At 47.9% G+C, this 19,321-nt stretch overlaps 1 protein-coding gene across 3 annotated transcripts in view; it reads right to left on the reverse strand.

The window, feature by feature from the left end:
* The window catches only part of SLC25A13 (solute carrier family 25 member 13), a 99,452-nt gene extending 82,176 nt beyond the window's left edge, over window positions 1-17,276 (reverse strand). For 2 of the 3 annotated variants that reach the window (XM_086467690.1, XM_086467692.1), the window contains exon 1: window positions 17,255-17,276. In XM_086467690.1, coding sequence (XP_086323816.1) covers window positions 17,255-17,266 — 12 coding nt within the window. In that variant the 5' untranslated portion in view covers window positions 17,267-17,276. Of the gene's footprint in view, window positions 1-12,550; window positions 12,616-14,935; window positions 14,973-17,254 lie in introns of those variants that run through there. The other variant, XM_086467689.1, reaches the window with a different exon arrangement.
* Window positions 17,277-19,321: the final 2,045 nt, after the last annotated feature.

Raw genomic sequence — 19,321 nt, forward strand, 5'->3', positions numbered from 1 at the left:
GGTTCCCAACAGCTCCCAACGGAGACAATCACTCCTGATTTCTCCTGCCTCCAGCCCCCAGCACCCAAACGCTCACTGCCCCTGGCATGGCACAAAGCCGTTTTACAACCTGCACGATCAGGTGCTTCTACCAAGTCGAGTCACAACCAAAAGATTCAACACAACAGGTATGACGCTGCTCTGCCAGGGAACTCCTTGAGAGGCCCGCACAGCGCCTCAGGCCGTGCAGTGCACACAGGGACCTAAAAAGAAGCGTCCCGTGCTTTACCTGACACCTGCAGAACCAAGACAGCCACCAGTGGCAGGAACAGACGCCCTGAACGTTTCGCCATGATTTTGTCTCCTGGATGTCACCGCAATGGAAGTTATACTGGGTCACAAGGTCCCAGTGAGTGAGCAGGGATGTTTGCAGCACTAAACAAGAATCTGCTGCCCTTTGAAGAAACGCAACCCTGGAGCAGTGCCATAGAGGGGTATCGTAACAGAATGATCTCCTCTTAGATAACTACTAATTCTGTGATAAGAGAAGAAGCCACATTATATGCACGTGCCATCAGTGCCTATAAACTTCTAGGAAGGTCTGTCTCAAGTTGTTGCTAGAGGAACTGTTTTTATTTGTGACTTCATGTTTGTGAACGAGCAAGCAAAAGAAATGCGCTGGAGAAAAGTTCCTATACATTACATGTCTTGACTAATAATTGCGTGACAGGAATTATGTAGGAATAACTGACAGGTAAATGTATTTTGTTTCAGTGTGTTGTGTTTTCTTCTTTGAACACATAAGTTCACTTTTCAAGATCCTATTTATAATCAAATCCATCTATTCAACTCTATTCAAAACGCTACACCTCAGCAGCTCAGAGAACTGGGAAGGGTGTGGGAGTGGGCATGAATCCTATGTGTGCAAGCATCCACTTCGACAACCTGAAAAAGAACAAAAGACAACTGCACAATGGGAACAGCATCACACACACAAAGCAAACTTATTAAAGGCTATAAATGATGAGTGTCACGGGTTGAGGCTGGGCCGGCCGCTAACGGATGACAGGCGCTCTCTATGAACCCCTCTCCCCTCCCAAAAGGGAAAAGGAGAGGGAACAAGGGAGAGAGACTTTACGGTTTGGAAAAGAAAACTGAAACAGCTTTAATGGAACAGTAACAATAAAAGAAAAGATAATAAGAAGAATAAGGAAATAATGAAATCTGTACAATATGTACAAATAGATACAACACCAATACCCAACCCAACTGCCCCCACCCCGATGACGACACGTCCCCACCACGCTGCAGGGCTGGCACTGGGGCAGTCCCAGGCTGGACTGGGCAGCAGACAGGGACGGGATGCAGGAGCTGGGCTCAGGCCCTGGATTCAGGGATGCACGGATCGGGATGGACAACAGAAGGACAGACAGAGCCCTCCTCAGGTGTTGCCATCAAAGAAGAGAGATGGACCCTGGTGACCCCTCAGCTTTCCACTGACCGTGCCGTCCGTGGGGTGGAACACTCGGTGGGTCAGGTTTGGGTCCCCTGCCCGGTTCGCTCCTCCCTGCAGGGGCGGCCTTTTTCGTGCCAGCGCCCCTTTTCCCTCCCGGCACCCCAACACGGGGACAAGACTCAGCAGTGACCTGGGTCGCTCCAAGAACAGGTACAAGCCAGGGCCTCCCAGCGCACCGTTCCCTGGTGCTGGCTGTGACCATCAGGCCTTGGCACTGCTGGGAGCAGCCGCTGTCCGGGAAAACGTGCTGCTGGTCCAGAGAGTGCCGCTAGTTGGAGGAGACTGGACTGAGAAGTTAAAGCCCTAAAGCAGAATTAGTCCTGGTTGAGCCCAAACCAGGACAATGAGACTCCAAGAAACTCTTAAGCCCTGCAGTCAGGAACCCTTCCTCCTAGCTAATAAAAATAACAGCAGCATTCCAACATATACTTGGGCAAATAATAACACTTGAAACAATAATAAGAAAAAAAGGTTCTTCTTTCCTTTTCTGTCTGTACAGCACTCAGCACAGAGGACTAGTGGGTCATGGGGATCATGCCCATGCTCCACGAGAGCTAGTCCACCTCCGACTATGGAAAACCTGGACTTTCAAAGAACAAAATCTCTCTCTCCCTAAAAGATTTTTGCCCATCATCTCCAAATACACATGCCAAAATGTGAGTTTGCAAACACGCTCTCTTGCCTGCAAGCAATGGTATCACCATTTGTCCAACTCCCATCGTACAGATTTCAGTTTAAAATGGCTCGATCATTCCCCTCTTCAGACAGGGCAATTGCAAAGAAAAGGCAGTTTAACATTTTCTTTTACAATTCTTATTGTCAGTATTAGCGATAAACAAATGCCTGGGGCTTAAATATCAGCAGATTGCACAGTTGCCACAGGGCACTGTGGGAGCACAACCTTCATTCTTGCTAAGGACCTGAGCAGAAGGTTGAAGCTATCAAGGAGGGTTCTTGGAAAACATTTGCAGTTCCATGTGGGAATGCCAAATAATCCAAGGACGACCTAAATGTTTATGTAAGGCAGCGACTGCAATACTAAAGGTTTATCGGCCAGGGCCTTGCCGCAACTCAGTCAAAATTGTTAAAGTTCACAATCACCCTCCAGAATTTACAAAAGTTCTAAGACATCTGACAACAATAATTAAAAACTTCTCCTCTCCTTAAGAAAGTGCAGAAACATTTCCAGCATTTTAATACATTTTAACTAGAAACTATTCTGATTTTGGCTTCTCACCTGTGAGTCTATTTTATTTCATGCATGTGCAGAAAGCAATAGCTGTCATTAAAACGTTAAATTCACTTCTGCTGCACTGCCCTCAGAATATTTTTGTGAGATCATTTGGTTGCAGTAGAAACAACGATGATGTCAAACTGACCATTTTGATTTAAAGACAGGAATTTAAAAAAAAAATAAAAAATCCTAAGATTGCTTTCAGGCAGGCATCTTTACCAGAAGGGAAAACAGAACTAAATCTTCTTTTTTTTTTTGGCAAGAACGAGATTTCCATTTTCTTTGGGGGCACTGCAGTTAACGCAAAATCTAAAAATACCAGACTAACCAAACGCAGAGCAGAGTTTAAGATACTAGACCAATTCTAGCCCTATTCTGTCCAGGTCTCATGAACTGGGAGTGCTTCCGGTTCATTCCTTGGACACGTGGGTTGACGTCAGCACCCTGACGTCACCGAGCGAATCCAGAGCAGCACCTCTGCCGTCCCCCAGCGTGCGCCTGCTATCAGCTGACAGGGCAGTTCACTTTTAGCCATCGACGGTCCAAAACGTAGTAAAATGCCAAACCTTCTTTGTGACCAGCGGATCGCGCCCTCCGAAGCGCAAGCGCTGACGCTGTGCCTCACCCAGCCGCGGGGTGACCAACACCCTGGGCCAGCCCAGCGAGTCTTCGCGCAGGGAACAGAAAAGCCCGGAGATCTCACACATCCCTCTGCATAATCAAACTGTGGGTCACACGCACCTTCAAGTACCCCCAGGCTTCCGAAGCCACAGAAGAACTGCAGACACCTATTCCATGTGAAACTTCCTAAAAACACCGAAGGGAAACAGCGTGTTGGACAGAGCCATTTCGCACATACCTGGCTGAGCTCCTTCCACCATTTCGAAAAGTTCAGAGCCCTCTTTCCCTCCTTCTCTCCCCACCTACCCACAAGAAAAAGGGAAAGAAGCTGGTTTGCTATCCTTAACTTGCCAGTGGTGCACAGCATAAGGAACTCTCAAGTGCTATTTTAATTACGCACTATTTGGGTCAAATGATGACACACTTGAGAAGTAAGTATTCCGGTCTGGGCTTTTCTCATAACACATACCAAATCTATAGGTTACATGTAATGGAACATAAAATGCAAATTGCAAGAGGTTTACAGTCACTATCATTTTCTTTACTGTAAGAAAAGAGAAGCCCAAAACTTTTGTACTACAACGTTCACAATGCAGATGAGTCCAAACCCACTGCTTCATGCCAGTCAGTCTTGCGAGAAAAGATGCAGACCCAGTATGTGATTTGGGCGCGCAAACGGAGTAAAAGCACTCGCAGAAAGTTTGTTGTTGCCATGTTTTTCTTCCCTTTGAACAGCATCAACACGGGACTAATTCATGATCTTTACAAAGTAGTTTCCAGTTAGACTGACACACAATGGCAAGCAGCGTTAGACAGGTGAAGTGACAGGAAGGAGGAAGGCTGACTTGATGTCAGTGACAAAAACTATTTTAATGGAAATGTGAAATTATTCAAAAATTTCTTCCCCTAAACACGTGAAGATTTCTCTAGTCAGATCCAGACTGCACAATGGGCTGAGAGCAGGAATCAGCCAGGCACAGTATTTTTACATACCGCGTTTTTTTCTAATGGCTTTTCATACTCAGTGCCTCACTTAAAGGTTTCTTCTGCCAAAGATCTGTTAAATCAGTGATGTTCCATCAAACAGTAGTTGTCAAACACGATAAACACCTACAATAATAAAATACGTGACCAAGAGGTTTTAGCAACCAAGGATCCAGGGAAGAGTGGAAACAGGTCGTATTTCCAAGGCACAGAAAGATGACAACAGCAATGAACAGCCTGCTGTTTGTTCAGTAATACTAATTCCCAGACCTCTTTTCTGCTATCCCAAAACCAGACCTCTGCATCAGGTCATGCGATGGAGGGCTGTGACAGGAAAGTCATGTAAGAAAGGACACGTGACAGTGCTTGAGAGCTACTGCCAAACATACCTTTCAGTCAAGCCCTCTAAGCAGGGAGCCTCCCGCCCTGCGACGGATACAGGACAGCATCCTCGCCCCTCTCCCGCCCCGTAACATCACCCACCAGACCAGAGACCCCACTAGGAAGCCGCAGCGGGCACCTGGCGCAAAAGACCTGCAGAAACCGCACAAAGCAGCCCCACAAACAGGCCGAAGGAGGCAGACGCGTTAAGGCAGATCTCGGCTCTCGGCACAGGAACCCACGTGCGCCCACGGCCGAACACAGACCTCCACACCAGAGCGGCGTGCGCAGCCGTGGCACCTTGGCGTCATGACCCTGCCGCCGGCCTTTTCTGGTTTGGAGATGTTACCCGCATTTTGATGAACACCCATCAGTCTTTGATGAAAGATGTAGTCAGACGCCGCTCCAGCTACTCCAACACTGAGTAATTTACTCTACTTTATTCCTTTAAAAACTATTCTAATTTACTGCTTTACTTAGATGAAGTGGGTACATTTGCCAGCTCCCCAGAATTAAATATCCGTTGACTGCAGCAAAAACCCCAAACCCCAAATAAGTGATGGTTTTATCGGCTGAGAGAGTTCAGGGAGGTTGGGATAAGAAACAGCAACTTAAGTATAAAGACAATTAGAATTTCTTCCTCCTACTGGCTGCATGATTGGCATTTGGCTCGGGATCATCCTTGTGAAAGCATCCTCCCCTGTGGACTAAGTGCACTTTCAGGCAGCACGCAAACACTATCAGGAAGAAGGCAGAAAAACGTGTGCCCTTCTAGGGCTCCCTATTCTGAAACCTACCGACATCTTTCCCAGTACCCAACATCAGAAAGAAAAACAAAGAACAGAGAGTGCTAGCTGTCGTGCTCTCCTCATCCCCTTGCAAAGGCAGCACTAAAAAAAGACTCCAACCTGCCAAGGAACCTTCTTTGAACCTTCCATTTCCTGATAAGTTTAAGCATATCCTCTCAGAGAGAAATGAAGCTCAGCTCCAGGAAAGAACATTTTTAAATCTTCAGTGAATAAAGATCAGGTAGTATTCACCTGCAGAAACTGAAATATGTGAAAAGATAAAGTGAAAATTGTGCATGAAACTGGAAAAACCCATGGCCAATGGCATTTCACAGAATAATCTGAATTCCAGTAAATCAATTTCAATTACGAAGGAAGGACCAACAAGGTTACAGTGTCACAAATGGAGAGAGAGAAAGAATAAACTCTATTGGGGAAATAACAAGTGGAATTCAAATACATCAAACCACTCTTCTCGTCTTTTTCCTGAAGTTTTCAGTTTAAGAAAAATTTGCTCAACTCTATCAGAAATATTCAGACTTTGATCTCCTATGCTTCCCTCCCTGCACAGTTCCACAGCCTCTCAGAAATGTCATGTTTGAAAGTTGCTCAACAGCCAAGATTTTAATACTCCAAAACACTAATTACATGGAGGCATCTGAAGGAGGAGGGGAAAAAAGCCTGCTTCTGCCTACTTAGAAGGCTGGCTAATAACTATGGCCACCTAGCTACACAACACCTTCTCTGTGTTCCAGCTTTGCAATTAAGGTCGCTCTTTGCAATTCTTCAATTGCCCCAATCATCATGGACATAAAAATCACAGTTGTAAAAAGCACATGTATTACTTTTCCGATAGGGCCCCATAATTGCAAAAATAGCCTTTAAAAGCCTTGAAATTTTTATACTGATGAGAATTTTTTTAAAAACTAGACTTTAAGAGTTTGAGGGTATATTATCTTCACATGGGACTGATTTATGGTGGGACCTGAAGATTGGAAAAAAAATTAAAGACCACATGCTAATACCCTCCAAGCAAAACTATTTTCTTAATATTTCTGTTTTGAACGGAAGACACAATCAACTTCCAGCTATATAATTTGTGGTTAATCTCAATATAACCTAACGATAGCTCTACAGATAACTACAGCTCTAGGATTATCATTGCTGGCTTACCAAAACTTAGACCTTAGCAGGTGAATTTAATTCTGTGCTCTGGCAGCTTTTAGAAAATAAGATATGCTGGTCAAAAAGCATTTAATGGGCTTTTAAAAGGTTAGTTTCTGAAAGACTCCTCTTCCATTTCCAACATAACATTAACCACTTGCCTCTCTGATCAGTCTGCCTTGCTGTCAGGCATTCCTGTCCCCAAGAGCGGTGCTGGAGCAGGACATTCTCTATCTGCTTTCTGTGAAGCACTGCACCTCAGAAAAAAGGGCATCCTACACATCTGAATAAAGACACGTCTGTGTGTTTCTCTCCACATTACAACAAATTTAATTAATCTAGCAGTATGTGATAAGATGCAGCGCCCACATCTTTTTTCACTATTTGTGCCTATTTTTAGGCACAGAGAAGCAGTAATAATTCAAACAGCACTAATACGGCTGGGAAGCGGTCACCTGTTGTAAGGACAGTCTGTGGAGCAAGAATTAACCATTTCAAGAATCCTCCTATTCACTGCACTCACAGCCCCCTGAAATATTAACAGTAAGAATGCCAAAAATATGAAGAGACTAAGCAGACAAGACAGGCTTATACGAAAATCTGCAATATCTACTGAAAACAAGAGGCTATTTGGACCCCAGTTGACTGAGAGCTTGGGTGTCTCACCGTCCCAGCTTCCACAGCAAACGCTGTGCTGTAACTACACCCTACCTAAGCTCTGACGGATGGCAAGGCCCAGATCCTCCAAAAAGCCTACATCTAAATTCAGCAAACTCGAGAGAGGGTGGAACCCAAACTGTCAGGCATAAGGCGGGCTGCTGTGGGGACAGAAACACTCTCTGTCCCACGGACAGGAGATGTGCAGAGTCAAGAAAACGTGCCACTTAAGAATGGAAACACATTTGGGAATAACCAAAGCAACCACAAGTTGCAGTAGTACTATTTATTACAATAAACTCAGAAAGTTTTCCAAATATGATATCTGGGTTAAAAAACAACCCCACAATGTCGACTCCCATGAAAGGCCCCAGGTGCCTGCTCCCAGCGGGATATAAACCTCCCTCCAGCGCTGGTCCAAAGCCTTTGAGATTGGGACTCCTGCTGAACGGATAAACAAAGCACCAGCAGTAGTTATGGACGGGCTGGCAGGGAGCAAGGCCGAGGTGATGTGGAGGTCACAGTCCTGAAGGCAACAGTAACCTAAAACACCAATGCATGAAACCTCCTGGTAGCAAGGTTTGTCACTGTGGCCTTTACGCGTTTTAATACAGGTAATTCATAAAATGCCACAGGGCTTAACAGCTCACGTGGGCATCAGTAACCCAAAAACTACCAACCTAAGAAAAAAACATATGCATTATCCTATCGCATGCCAGGTGCCATCGTCTTCACCACTAAGGTCATTCCCCTTTCCTCTCCCACATTTCTGAGGGGAGAAAAAAGACTCGGCAAGGGAGGGTTTCACCAGCCTCCTGACTCTACAGCCCAAGCCTGCAGCCACCTTCTGTGTGGCGCTGAGCTAGAACTGATCAGCCCTGCCAGAAAAACAGGCAGGGACCAGCTAGGGTCATCAAGGCAAATACAACTCTAAACTTGCCTAAAACAAGAGGCAGTTATTCCTTCCACAGCAAAGTCAGTTCACCTTTGAAAACATAAATAAACCAACCAGAGACACATCTTTTAAAAAACAAAACCACCACGACACTAAACCATTTGCAAGGGCAGGATGATTTTTTTTATTGCTGATCTACGGAAAATTCACATCAATTTTTTCCTTTTAAAAGTGCTCCTGTCAGTCCAGTTACTGGGCTATACAGAGAAAACGGGACAAAAGCCTCTCAAAGAGTTGGGTATAAATATTTAAAACTGTGACCAAGTTTTCTTGGTGTTTCGGTTTCATTTTTTACTTTCCCTCTCCTGAACATTTAACCCGACCATTGCCCACTGGCATCTAAATAACTAGTGGGTACATTAGTTGACCAATCAGTTCTACAACAATCTCACATTTTTGCCTACACAAAACTGACTGTTACATCCCCGCGGCCAGATTCTTGCACCACACCTCCTAACACTGCGGGAAAGCGCCCTGGCACCTCTCTGGTTACCCCGTCATGGGCCAAGCATGAGGGGTTGTCCACAAACGAACCGCCTGACCCACAGAAAACAGCACAGACCTGGTTTTGGTAAAAACCAATTTTTTCTCATTTCTCTGCTGAGCCGTGGGAAATGGAAAACTACCTACAAAGGCAAGGCAGTAAGTTGTCCCACAAGACAACCCTTCGCAGGTTTCCCACTGAAAGTATTTCTGCACTCCGTGCTACATCAGCACAAGCCACCCACAGAACTCTTTGTGCTGCTTCGCTGGGAACCATAATAGGGAACTGATCTGATTTAAAGCAAACAAAAACAATTTATATTTATTCAAAAAAAAAGGGCTGTGCTGCTTTTTGCCAAGTCTGTTACCCGCTCTGATTCACCCTGGCACCACTACATGGCCCTACCGAACGTTCAGCATTACCCAAGCTCAATCACAGCTTCATGGCTACCACTGGCTTTTAAAAAACACAGTGACCTGGTGGTTCACGTACCTCTCCAGGGCAACCCAACCAAGAGAACAGCTACAGTGAGCTCAGCCCTGGCATTAGAGCAGAGAGACAATCAGCCCAGTATCAGGAAAGCAAAACAGGCGAAGAACCAGTCCCAGAGGCCTGGTCCTGCCTAGCCTAGGACTCCAAAAAAGAACCAGTAACCTAAAACTATGGAAGTAGTGATGATACTAAGAAGATTTTTAAATTATTTTTAAAAGGTTTGGCTGTCTGGGCACAAGGCTGCCAATCTCAGTGCGCTCTCTACAAATAAAAAGTGTGTCTGGGTATTTGCAAACCCCACTCTGCTGTTCCGCTGAGGGTCAGACCCATTAGCACGCTCCACTACCTCCGTCACAGCACGATGCAAAACCCAATCCATCTACGAGCAGAAAGGCACATGCGATTTCAGATTTTTAGCATTCCAGAAGTTCCACCAAGGTGCACATCCAGAACCGCCGCAGCCCTGGCTGAGCACGTACAGGCGTTTCGGACACAGGCGGCCCCGCTCCAGCCCAGCCACCACGCGTGCAACACGCCTGCCGTGCGTCGCCAGAACGGCGGGAAGCATCCAGCACAGCCACCCTCCGAAACGGCGGTGGGCGGAGGTATCATTCATGCAAAATGCCTAAACCAGCTGGCAACAGCGAAGCCAAATCTCCCCCCTCCCAGCTGGCTGCCCTACAGCTCCAGCCGAACTGGGTTCTGGCCCCCTGCTCTGTCCCCCCGGTCCCGGTGCCCAACTAACCACGCAGCGTCGCTGCCCGATAGACGGGTGCAAGCTTTGCTGTTCGAAGATCCCCCTGGGACATCCCTTCCTCTCCATGTCCCACGGGCTGACTCAGATGCTCCCTAGGCAGCACGCTGGCTGTTGCGGTACCTGCTCCTGGACATCTCAGAGAGGTTCCCTAACTCTACTTCCAAAGCCAAGTGGAGAAAAGTTACGCACGGATACGTCAATCTAGAGAACACCAAAAAGTCATCTTAGCCTAAATTCCAGGCTCTGGTTTTCACATGGCCAGAAGTAAGCCCGGGGGTAAGGCAGATCTTCAAGGCGACTCAAACAGTGACCCTACTGCTCAGCACAGAAACAGTCCTTGCAGGCTGCCTAGGTGTGCAAGACACCAGAAGCAGAGGAATCCAGCAGCTGAGGTGAGGGCCCTCACAAGTATCCAACAAAGGGAATTTGTGACAAGCTCTATTTCTTTTGTTTCTTCTCTAAAAGTACGTAGTTTGGTGTACATGTGTTCACTTCCCCACTCTCTCTCAAATGTCTCTTTTTTTTTCCCCTCTTCAGAGAAAAACGCCAACAACCCACTCCTTGTGAGCAATTTCATCCTCTAACACGCTGGGTTTTGTGCAGGCCAAGTAACATTTTTGGTAAAGAATATAATTGCAATTGCACGTTTCTAAGGTATTGTAAATAGCACAAAATCATTTTAAAATGTTATGAAAAATGCATTTGCAGTGTTCCTTTAAGTGTTTTAACAAAGCTTCGGTTGAAATTGCTTTATTCCAAAGCAATCGAAGACAGACTATTTTTATAAGGACCTCTTTATCTCCCTGCAAATGACTGAGATACAAATACTTTCCAGAAAGAGAACGCACCAGAAAATACACAGCCTAACGTCTCACCAGCCACAGTACCTAGCACCATGCAACACCAGCTGCTCTCTTTCTGAAGACTGTGTTGTTGCCGAAGCAAAACAGCACGATCAGCAGAGCCACAGTAGTGCCCAGAGGCCTTATGCGAGTTTAGGTTTGGCACCATACAAACATACAGGCTCCGTTCAGGACGGTGAAGCCATTCTCTAGCCAAAGCAGCAGCAATTCCACAGATCAAAAGCAAAAATGAAGCAAAAATTAAGCCACAGACTCATGCCATCTTCCAGGAAATACAGTATCACGTACCTCCTTGTCATACTCCTTGGACAACATAGATAAATAAAATAGATATAGACCTAAACAAGCTGCTCAGAAGACACGTTGTTACCATTCAGGGCTGTAAGCTTGTCTACGTTACAGGATCAGGATGGTTTGAAGCACACTTGGAAGAGCTGCTCTAACCTCCTGAGACACAACGCTGTATGGAAAGAGGAATTCATTTCCCGGCGCGGCAAGATCCAGGTAACTTTAAACACTTTCCAGCGGACATCACCACAGACGAGACTCACGGGCGGTTGTACACGGAACTGCTGGGTCCAGTAACGCTCTCCCAGAGCTCTACACGGAGCGAGGTCACCCTGCAACTCCTCTTACGGGGACACCATAATGGGAAAGAGCAAGTTTCAAAAGCTTGTTAAAGCCACGGGCAGTTGCCACACGTGATCCCATCAGTACCTCTCTAACACATTAAAGAGATAAATCAACCTCTTTCACCACCTCCTCTCGCCCTCACCTTGCTCTGACAAAGGCTGGGAGCTGGCGGGGGGGGGGGGGCGGAATAGTAGCACAAAGAAACAGATAAACTCAGTTGAGACAAAACTCCCAGCATAATAAAGATCCTTTTCAGGGTAACTCGGCATTCACTGCAGAAAAGAGCTGTACGGACTTTTTCCGCGAGGGAGTTGCTCCGTGAGTGCCTTCCCTGGGATTATTCTTGCCAGCAGGCCCCGCACCTCACTGTGCACCTTGCGGGGTCAGGACTCAAGCAGCCCTCCTACAGGTAAATGGCATAAGCAGAGACTTGTGCAGCAAAAGAAACCAAATGAAACTAAACACTTAACGCAGGGAGGACAGGGAAGGGGAGTAACTGATTTGCTTTCTTCTGTGTCAGTCGCAGTCATCCCGCGTGCTGCTTTGTACTTAGAAAAGGTTTGAAGTTATCAGCACTCCTACAAATTCAGTGCCACTTTGTCGGGCAAATTCTGGTCTCTTAAGAAGTCAAGATGCAGCAGCAAGTCATAAGCAGCATAAATACACGTTTTCTTCGAGGGGGAAAGTGGAAGGAGAGTCTTGTGACACAGGAGGTGTTTAAGAGTTCACACATGTGCAGCCCCAAAGTGTAACTACACATCAGTGAGCACCACTGGACCCGCACAGACCGGCACCAGGACCTTCCACGTGGATCTTACATGGTCCTGTCATGTCCAACAAAATTACCACGGTGCCATTAAGCGTCACGACACTATGAAGTCTGCAGTACGCAGACTCGGTGATGCTTCAGGGAATCAGAGACTGCTCTCTCCTTACTCACCAACCACCTTCCCCCCTCCAATTCTGACCTCACAGAGTGGCCAGAGCCTGTCCGTGAGGGACTCCACTCCTTTCAGGGACACATGCTGCCAGGATCCCTCACCTGTTCCTTTCTGAGGGCCCAACAAATCCACATGCAACGCGATGCAATTCTTCTCTCCCATTTTGCTGGAGGAAGGGAAGAATGGCATCATCGAGGGCAAGAAGAGCGAATTCAGGCTGTTCCCAGGCACACCCCACTCTCCTGCTAGCACAGGGGAGAGGAGCACGGGAGAAGGAGCTGCACGAAGAGGCACGATGAGCTGTGTGATGGCCAAAGGCACACACTGGGTGCGCAGGACAATAAAATAATCAACGTGGCATGGTTGCACCAGCAACTCATAGTTCCGTCATGGTCTGGAATCACATTCATTTCGAATGACCTTGCCATGGTGTCTGTGTTTCAACCATTGCCTGCCCAGACATCACAACTTCACACCGGCCAGTGCAGGCACTGGACCATTCCTGCACACAAATGGCCCACCGAGCCAGGGCCAGCGGCACCAGTCCTTCACTGGACTCCAACTACTTCAGTCAAGGTGATGGAGCTTGCAGAGCTGGGGGGGTTCAGTGGGAAATGTCTGACAGTATCAACACCAAGACATACAAGGAGCCTGTGATCAGGACTAACCACTTTTTACATGACAAGCTTTAGGATTTTAAAGGTAAATCGAGCAGTAACTGGAAAGAACATGGAACTCCACTGATACAGCTTCCACAGCGAACAGTTCCAGAAAAACACAAGCGGGGAGAGAACGACAAATTGTTAAATATATGAAACCTGCACAACAAATTTTCTTTACCTTGCATTAGAAACATCCCGAATATTGTCATGTAAGTAAAGTCAGCAAGGAATCTCTTTGTGTTACCTTGTTGATATATTTCTGACAGTCAGGCACTTGTTCTTCAAAAGACTTACACATGCACTGAAAATTAAGCATGCAAGTCGTCCCACCAGGTACTGAGTAAGGTGCATGCCTTCCCTGGAGCAGTTCGTTTCACAACCAGCTTTGTTAGCATGCGATACTTGTGCTCACTCCGTTCATCAGACAATCATTTTAAAATGACTTATACATCCTGGGGAACAGAGGCAACTAGTATGTGCCCAGCGGATCAAAGTTCCCACATGCACAAAACAACAACTGCATTACAAACAGAGGGATATTCCACAGTACGTCACAATCAACTCGTGGATCACTACTATGCAGTTAAATACAAGTATCAACATTTATTCACACACTACCCACAGCAGAGACGAAGTTTTAACGGTGTGCAAGTGCTTCCACGCTAAGCCTACTGTCTGTACGGTTTCTAAGCTTCATCTACCGAAATTATTCAAGTTTGCAATTTTCCTTAATGTAATTTTTAACTGGTTTGAATGTTGCTCAGTGGTTACAAAATACAAAGTTTAAAAATACTATATAACCTAGCTCCCACTGGAAGTATCAGTTTCTGACCTTAAGTTGAACAGACAGAGCGGCACAGTGGCAAAGGCAAAATCAACTGTGCAAAGAGGTCACATTGAGAGGTACCTTAGAACTTCCCACTGAAAATAAGTTTATATTTTACCAAGCAGTAGGACTTTAAAAAGATAGCATGGCACACTTTGCACACGCACGAGACAACAGCTATGCCCAGAAATGTGTAGCAGTACATGGACCACAGGCAGCTTGCATTCACTCAACAGGCACAGCTAATTTTGCTGTAAAATACACCCCAGGTGACTGGCACGGGGCGTCAGCTAGACTATGAAACACTTCTCTTTTAAACTACCTGGCTAAAGGGCAGTAAAAACATTGTGATTGCATTGTTAAACACTCAAAATGAAGAAATAAAGCATGACACACTATATAAAACATCATTATTGCTTGTACATGCACTACCATAAAGATTTTCCACACAGCCTGTCTTCTGTGCAATTCAGAAAAAAAATAATTTAGTTACCAATGGGGTAAAAATCTACTGGAACATCTTACCTGCAGTTTTTACTGCCAATTTGTGCAAATACAATTCACAGTGCAGTTTTCACAAAACGCTTTCAGAAAATGTTTTCAAAGATGAGGAAAAGACACCGATGTGCAATACACATTGTTTAAAATATCGTATAAATTGTAAGGCACTGAGTATCGTACCACAAAGAAAACTGAATGGCACTGTAATGGACATGGAAGATTCCACACATAAAAGCTTTGCCCATTTCTTGATACCTGAGTGCTTAACTATGCAGCCTTAACAGCACCCCGCTTGGGTTTTCCTTCTGACAGACTGAATTCCTAGAGTCTGCTTAAAACGTCAACGTTTGAAATCTTGCAAGCGAAGAACAATGACATTCAATCCCAAAGACTCTTATGCCTAAAAGGGTACAATTAAAAAATTAAAGGAAGCGGTCATGCAGGATACTGGCAAGGAACAGGTACCGATGGGATTTTAGAAAAATCATTCGACTCACCAGTCCATTGTTTGGCTGAGGTGAAAAAGGCAAACATTACTGAGATGCATCAGTGAGGAAGTTAGAACACAAACCAGGGCCCGTGCCTGCAAGCACATGTGAATAACTTCAGGCCCAGAAGCTCTTTACGTGGCAAAGCTATTCACATGTGTGCTTGCAGAACCTGAGCTCAGACGTTACCGTTACAGTACGAAATGCTACTCACATTTTGCCACTGACTTCAATAAAAATAGAAATTCACCAGTGTTTAACAGCAACTATTTCGCCTCAAGAAGATAAAAACCCTTGAAGTCTCACAAGGTAGCTTAATAATTAATCCATTCTAGCTGCTCCCAGTTCTACTTTTTTTTTTTTTTTTTTTTTGAAACGTAAGTCTCTCAAAACACATTCAAGCCTGCAACCAGGCGCCTTCCTCAGAAGCTGCACGAGGGCTGTAAACCCTGCAGTACAAAGTGCTGTATCTCTGCCTTGCAATGCACCAAGGATGCTGATGACACTGCCGACAAGCCATTATTCTTTTTGTCAGGTATCTCTCTGCCAAGCCTGACGTAGTCACAAACGTAGGATACTCCATTCAGCTTCTCCTTAAGTATGGAGTCTTCCCAACATATGCTCGTATAGATTGTGGTGACCTGAACAGTGTCAACCAAGCTAGAAGAAAAAGGACACCACGCAAATGCGTAGCATGAAGCACACATGTCTACCCAAATAGACAAACACTAACTATATATACAACGTTTTTTAAGTGTATGTGACTAGTATGGATTCAAATGGATTGCAGATTAACAACTGCTGCTTGGAGAGGGAAAGCTAGGCAAATGGTTCATAAATTTAGTGAATGGAAGTCTTTGAACACCAACCGTTTGGCAAGATGTCACTGATACGCTGTGTGCACGCACCAGTGGGCAACCAAAAAAAAGCTAGACAGGACAGCTAAGATTTATAAATAATAAAGACAAGATTTGGGGATGGCTGTTTCATATACCCTAGTACAGAGGAATCACAGCTTGCCCAGTGCATTAATACAGCATGCATTTCAGAGAACCTCAGCTCTCAGCGAGGGAGGTGTTGAAGGAGCGGCCCTGGCACGGACTCACTGAAATAACGGAGCGTACAGCTCCGGCCAGACTGAGCACATCTGCTGCTTCGTGGCCTTCAGGGCAAGTTTTGTTTTCTGACGTTTTCTCCACGGAAGTTTCATCACTGATTTCAACAAAAGCAGGATGCGGCCCAATTATTTTGTTTTAAAAGTCTCAGTATTCAAACAAGAAACCTAATGAAAGCCTAGTAGTAAGTTTTGAAACACCAACGCTACATATAATTTTACCTGCCATTGGAAGCAGAACACCTACTTTTTATATGGCCTCGATCCAGCTAATGGGTAATTACTTTTTTCTTCCTGGGATGGAAGCGTGTTACTAAACAACGCATAGAATTATTTCAATTTATTTATCCTTCCAAAACAGCAGGAAAGCCTCACTAACGGGTGTCAATCTGACTGCAGAACACTGAGAAGTGGGAACGGGTGGAAATCGTAACCCCATGTGAAAACAGAAGGTAAAAAAAACAGGTACGTGGAGAAAACGGGAGAAAAAGCTAAAAGGGACTATCACGCCAAGGCCTGCAAGCGGGGCAGGGCCAACACCAGCGCCCGCTCTGGGCACGGCGAGCCCCGCAAGGCCCTGGCCTGCCACCCGCTGCATCCTCTCGTCCAAAAATAAGTGTATCTAGAAATTCTAGAACATGTAGGTAGGTGTATTTTTATGCATCTACACACCGTGTGTGGCGGGGTGCTCACGGAGGCACAGCTGGGCCCAACAGCGCCCGGCGGAGCCGCGGCCGGACCGGGGGGCGAGGGTGCTCGGCGGGGCCGCCCCGGGGAGGGCCGCCCCGGGGCACGGCGGGACCAGCCGCCTCTCCCCTCTCCGGCGGCAGCGGGAGGCGGCCCGGCAGTGTCAGGCAGACGGTGCATTACAAGCAGAGAGCAGGCCCGCTCCCCGCGGCGGGCAGGTGCGGAGCCCCGCCGCGCCGCCTCCGCCGGCACCCAACCCCGCCGGCCGCCTTCCCCCCCCCCCCCCCCCCCCAGCCTCCTCCTCCTCCTCGGCCGGCGGCGAGGGGCCGCGGAGCCCCGAGGAGGAGGAGGCGCCACCCGCCGAGTTTCGCCAAGGACAGGCCCGAGGTCAAAGCCGGCACCCGCCCGCCTCCCGCCGCGGCCCCTTCCCCGCCGCCAACGGCCGCGCTGGCGAGAGCCCGCCGCCCGCCCCGCCGCCGCCGCCGCCGCCACCCGCGCCGCCTCCCCGCCCGCCGGCGGTGACTTACCTTGGCAGCCATGCTGTGCCCGGCGCGGCCACCCCCTTCCCGTTCCCTTCCCTTCCTCCCCTCCCCTCCTCCCCTCCCTTCCGACCGCGGCAGTGCAGCTTCCCCGCCTGCGCGCCAGCCCGCCAGCGCCGGCCGTCACCGCTCTCCCAGGCACGGACGGGGCCCCGCTCGGCGCCGCCGCCAGCCCATTGGCTGCACCCGGCCCGGCCCGGCACGGCCCGGCCCGGCCCGGCCCCCGCGGGGGGCTGCGGGGGTCCGCGCTGAGGGAGAGGCGGCCATAGGCCCCGGCGGGGCGTTTCGGGGCGGGCGCGGCCTCACCCCTGTGAGGGGGAACCCGCTTTACCTCAGGGTTTTCTCCTCAGGGCTGGTGGCCTAAAGCAGCCTCGGAGGGACTGTGTGGGCTCTGAGGGGCCCTGCAGCCCCTCGGGCCGCTGCAGAGGGTCCTGACTGAGGGTGTCGGCGGTGGGTGACTTGTGCTGTTACCCCGAGGAGATGCCGCCGGTGTGTTGGGAGGACGCCGGGGCGAGCGGCGGAGAGCCGCCAAGGACCTTCGCAGCGGCCATGCTGGCGTCGCGCCTCTCGGCAGACCCTGCCCTCCTCCTGCCCAGGGCTGCTTTCTCCCCTGCGAGTCAGGCTGCCGTGTGAGGGATGTTTCCATCCAGCTGCTGTAACCCCAGGCTTCATTCGGGGGTGTCCGGAGGACGTGCCGTCAACCAAATTGTGTGAATGCCGTTCTCCCTCCTAAGCCAGCGTGGACGTGGCACGTCAGCAGCCCCGCTGGAGCCCGCGGCCGTCCCCGGGATGACCACAAGTATGGCACGCTCAGCCTCGCAGACAGTTTGCAGACCGTCTACAGACAGCCTGTCTGGACGCGGTTGGCAGCGTCCCATTTGGCATTGCAGGCCCGCGGCTGCCGCCGGGGCAATCGCCAGCCCTGCCGATGCCCTGCCCTGGCTGGCCCCGGGGCTTCTGGCTCCTGAGGGGGGCAGGATTTTAGGCTGGCCTGAGGTTGGTAGGGCAGGCAGGGAACTTGCCGCATGCGTGGAACTGAAGTTTGCTTTGTAAGAGTAGCCCGGGGCTGAGGTTTTGTGTTTATAATGCAATATCAAGTTAGTCATAGCTTCGAGGTGGATCTTCCAGCGCTTTCCCTAAAGTGAGTTTCATAAAGATACCAAAAAGGCAAAGGATCTCAAAGACAGATCTATGACCATATAAACCAGAACAATTAACTCTTTGTTTTTAATTGTCTTAGAGGGAGACAACAGAGAAATGATAAGGATTCGCAAACGCATCTGTGCCTGCCCGCTATAAATCTTTGCAGGATGCCTCTTTTTATGTTTGTTTCCAGTCCAATGAACTTCCTGGTTTTTGGCAAATTGTTCACTCTGTTCTGCGTCCCTCGGAAGTTTCTTCCACCACCCATGAGGCCCAGCAACACATCCACCTCCTTCGCTTCTCGGCAGTCATCCAGGCTCTGCTTCTTGTAAAACCCTCCCACTTGCTGGATTCTCTCCCCTTTCTACCTGCCCCGCATCCGTGTGCCCGCTGCACCGTGCTCAGCTGATCTGAGACAGCACAGCCTTTCTCTTCTTGCTGCACCTCCCTGACCTAGAAAGCAGCACTTAGAACAAAGCAGGCTTGGAGCCTTCCTCCAGCCACACCTTTTCAAATGAACACAAGAACCAGATTATGTAGTGCCTGTCTGCAAGCTAGATGAGTAAATACTGTCACCTTGTCATAAATGAACAGATAATAGCTGTCCATTTATAAACAACAACAAAAAAATCTCAGATTATTTTCATAATACCAGTAAGAAGAGAAAAAAATTACAGAGAGAAAAGAGCGTAACAACTGTCTTAGACTGCAAATACAATATTCTGAGAATATACAAAAGCAAGGACATTTAGATGTGAGGCTGATAGCCTGTCCTGTTGAGCTTTATTTTTGTGAAAACAGGCTTCAACAGGATTTTCTTTCCACATTAAGACTGCTAAGGAAATTACTACAGTTCTCACGTTATACTGCCACATGGTCTTGAGCCAACTGCCAAGGAAAATTCAAGCAAAA

This window comes from Leptosomus discolor, chromosome 7 (genome assembly GCF_034619465.1).
Source record: "Leptosomus discolor isolate bLepDis1 chromosome 7, bLepDis1.hap2, whole genome shotgun sequence".
Taxonomy (NCBI): domain Eukaryota; kingdom Metazoa; phylum Chordata; class Aves; order Leptosomiformes; family Leptosomidae; genus Leptosomus; species Leptosomus discolor.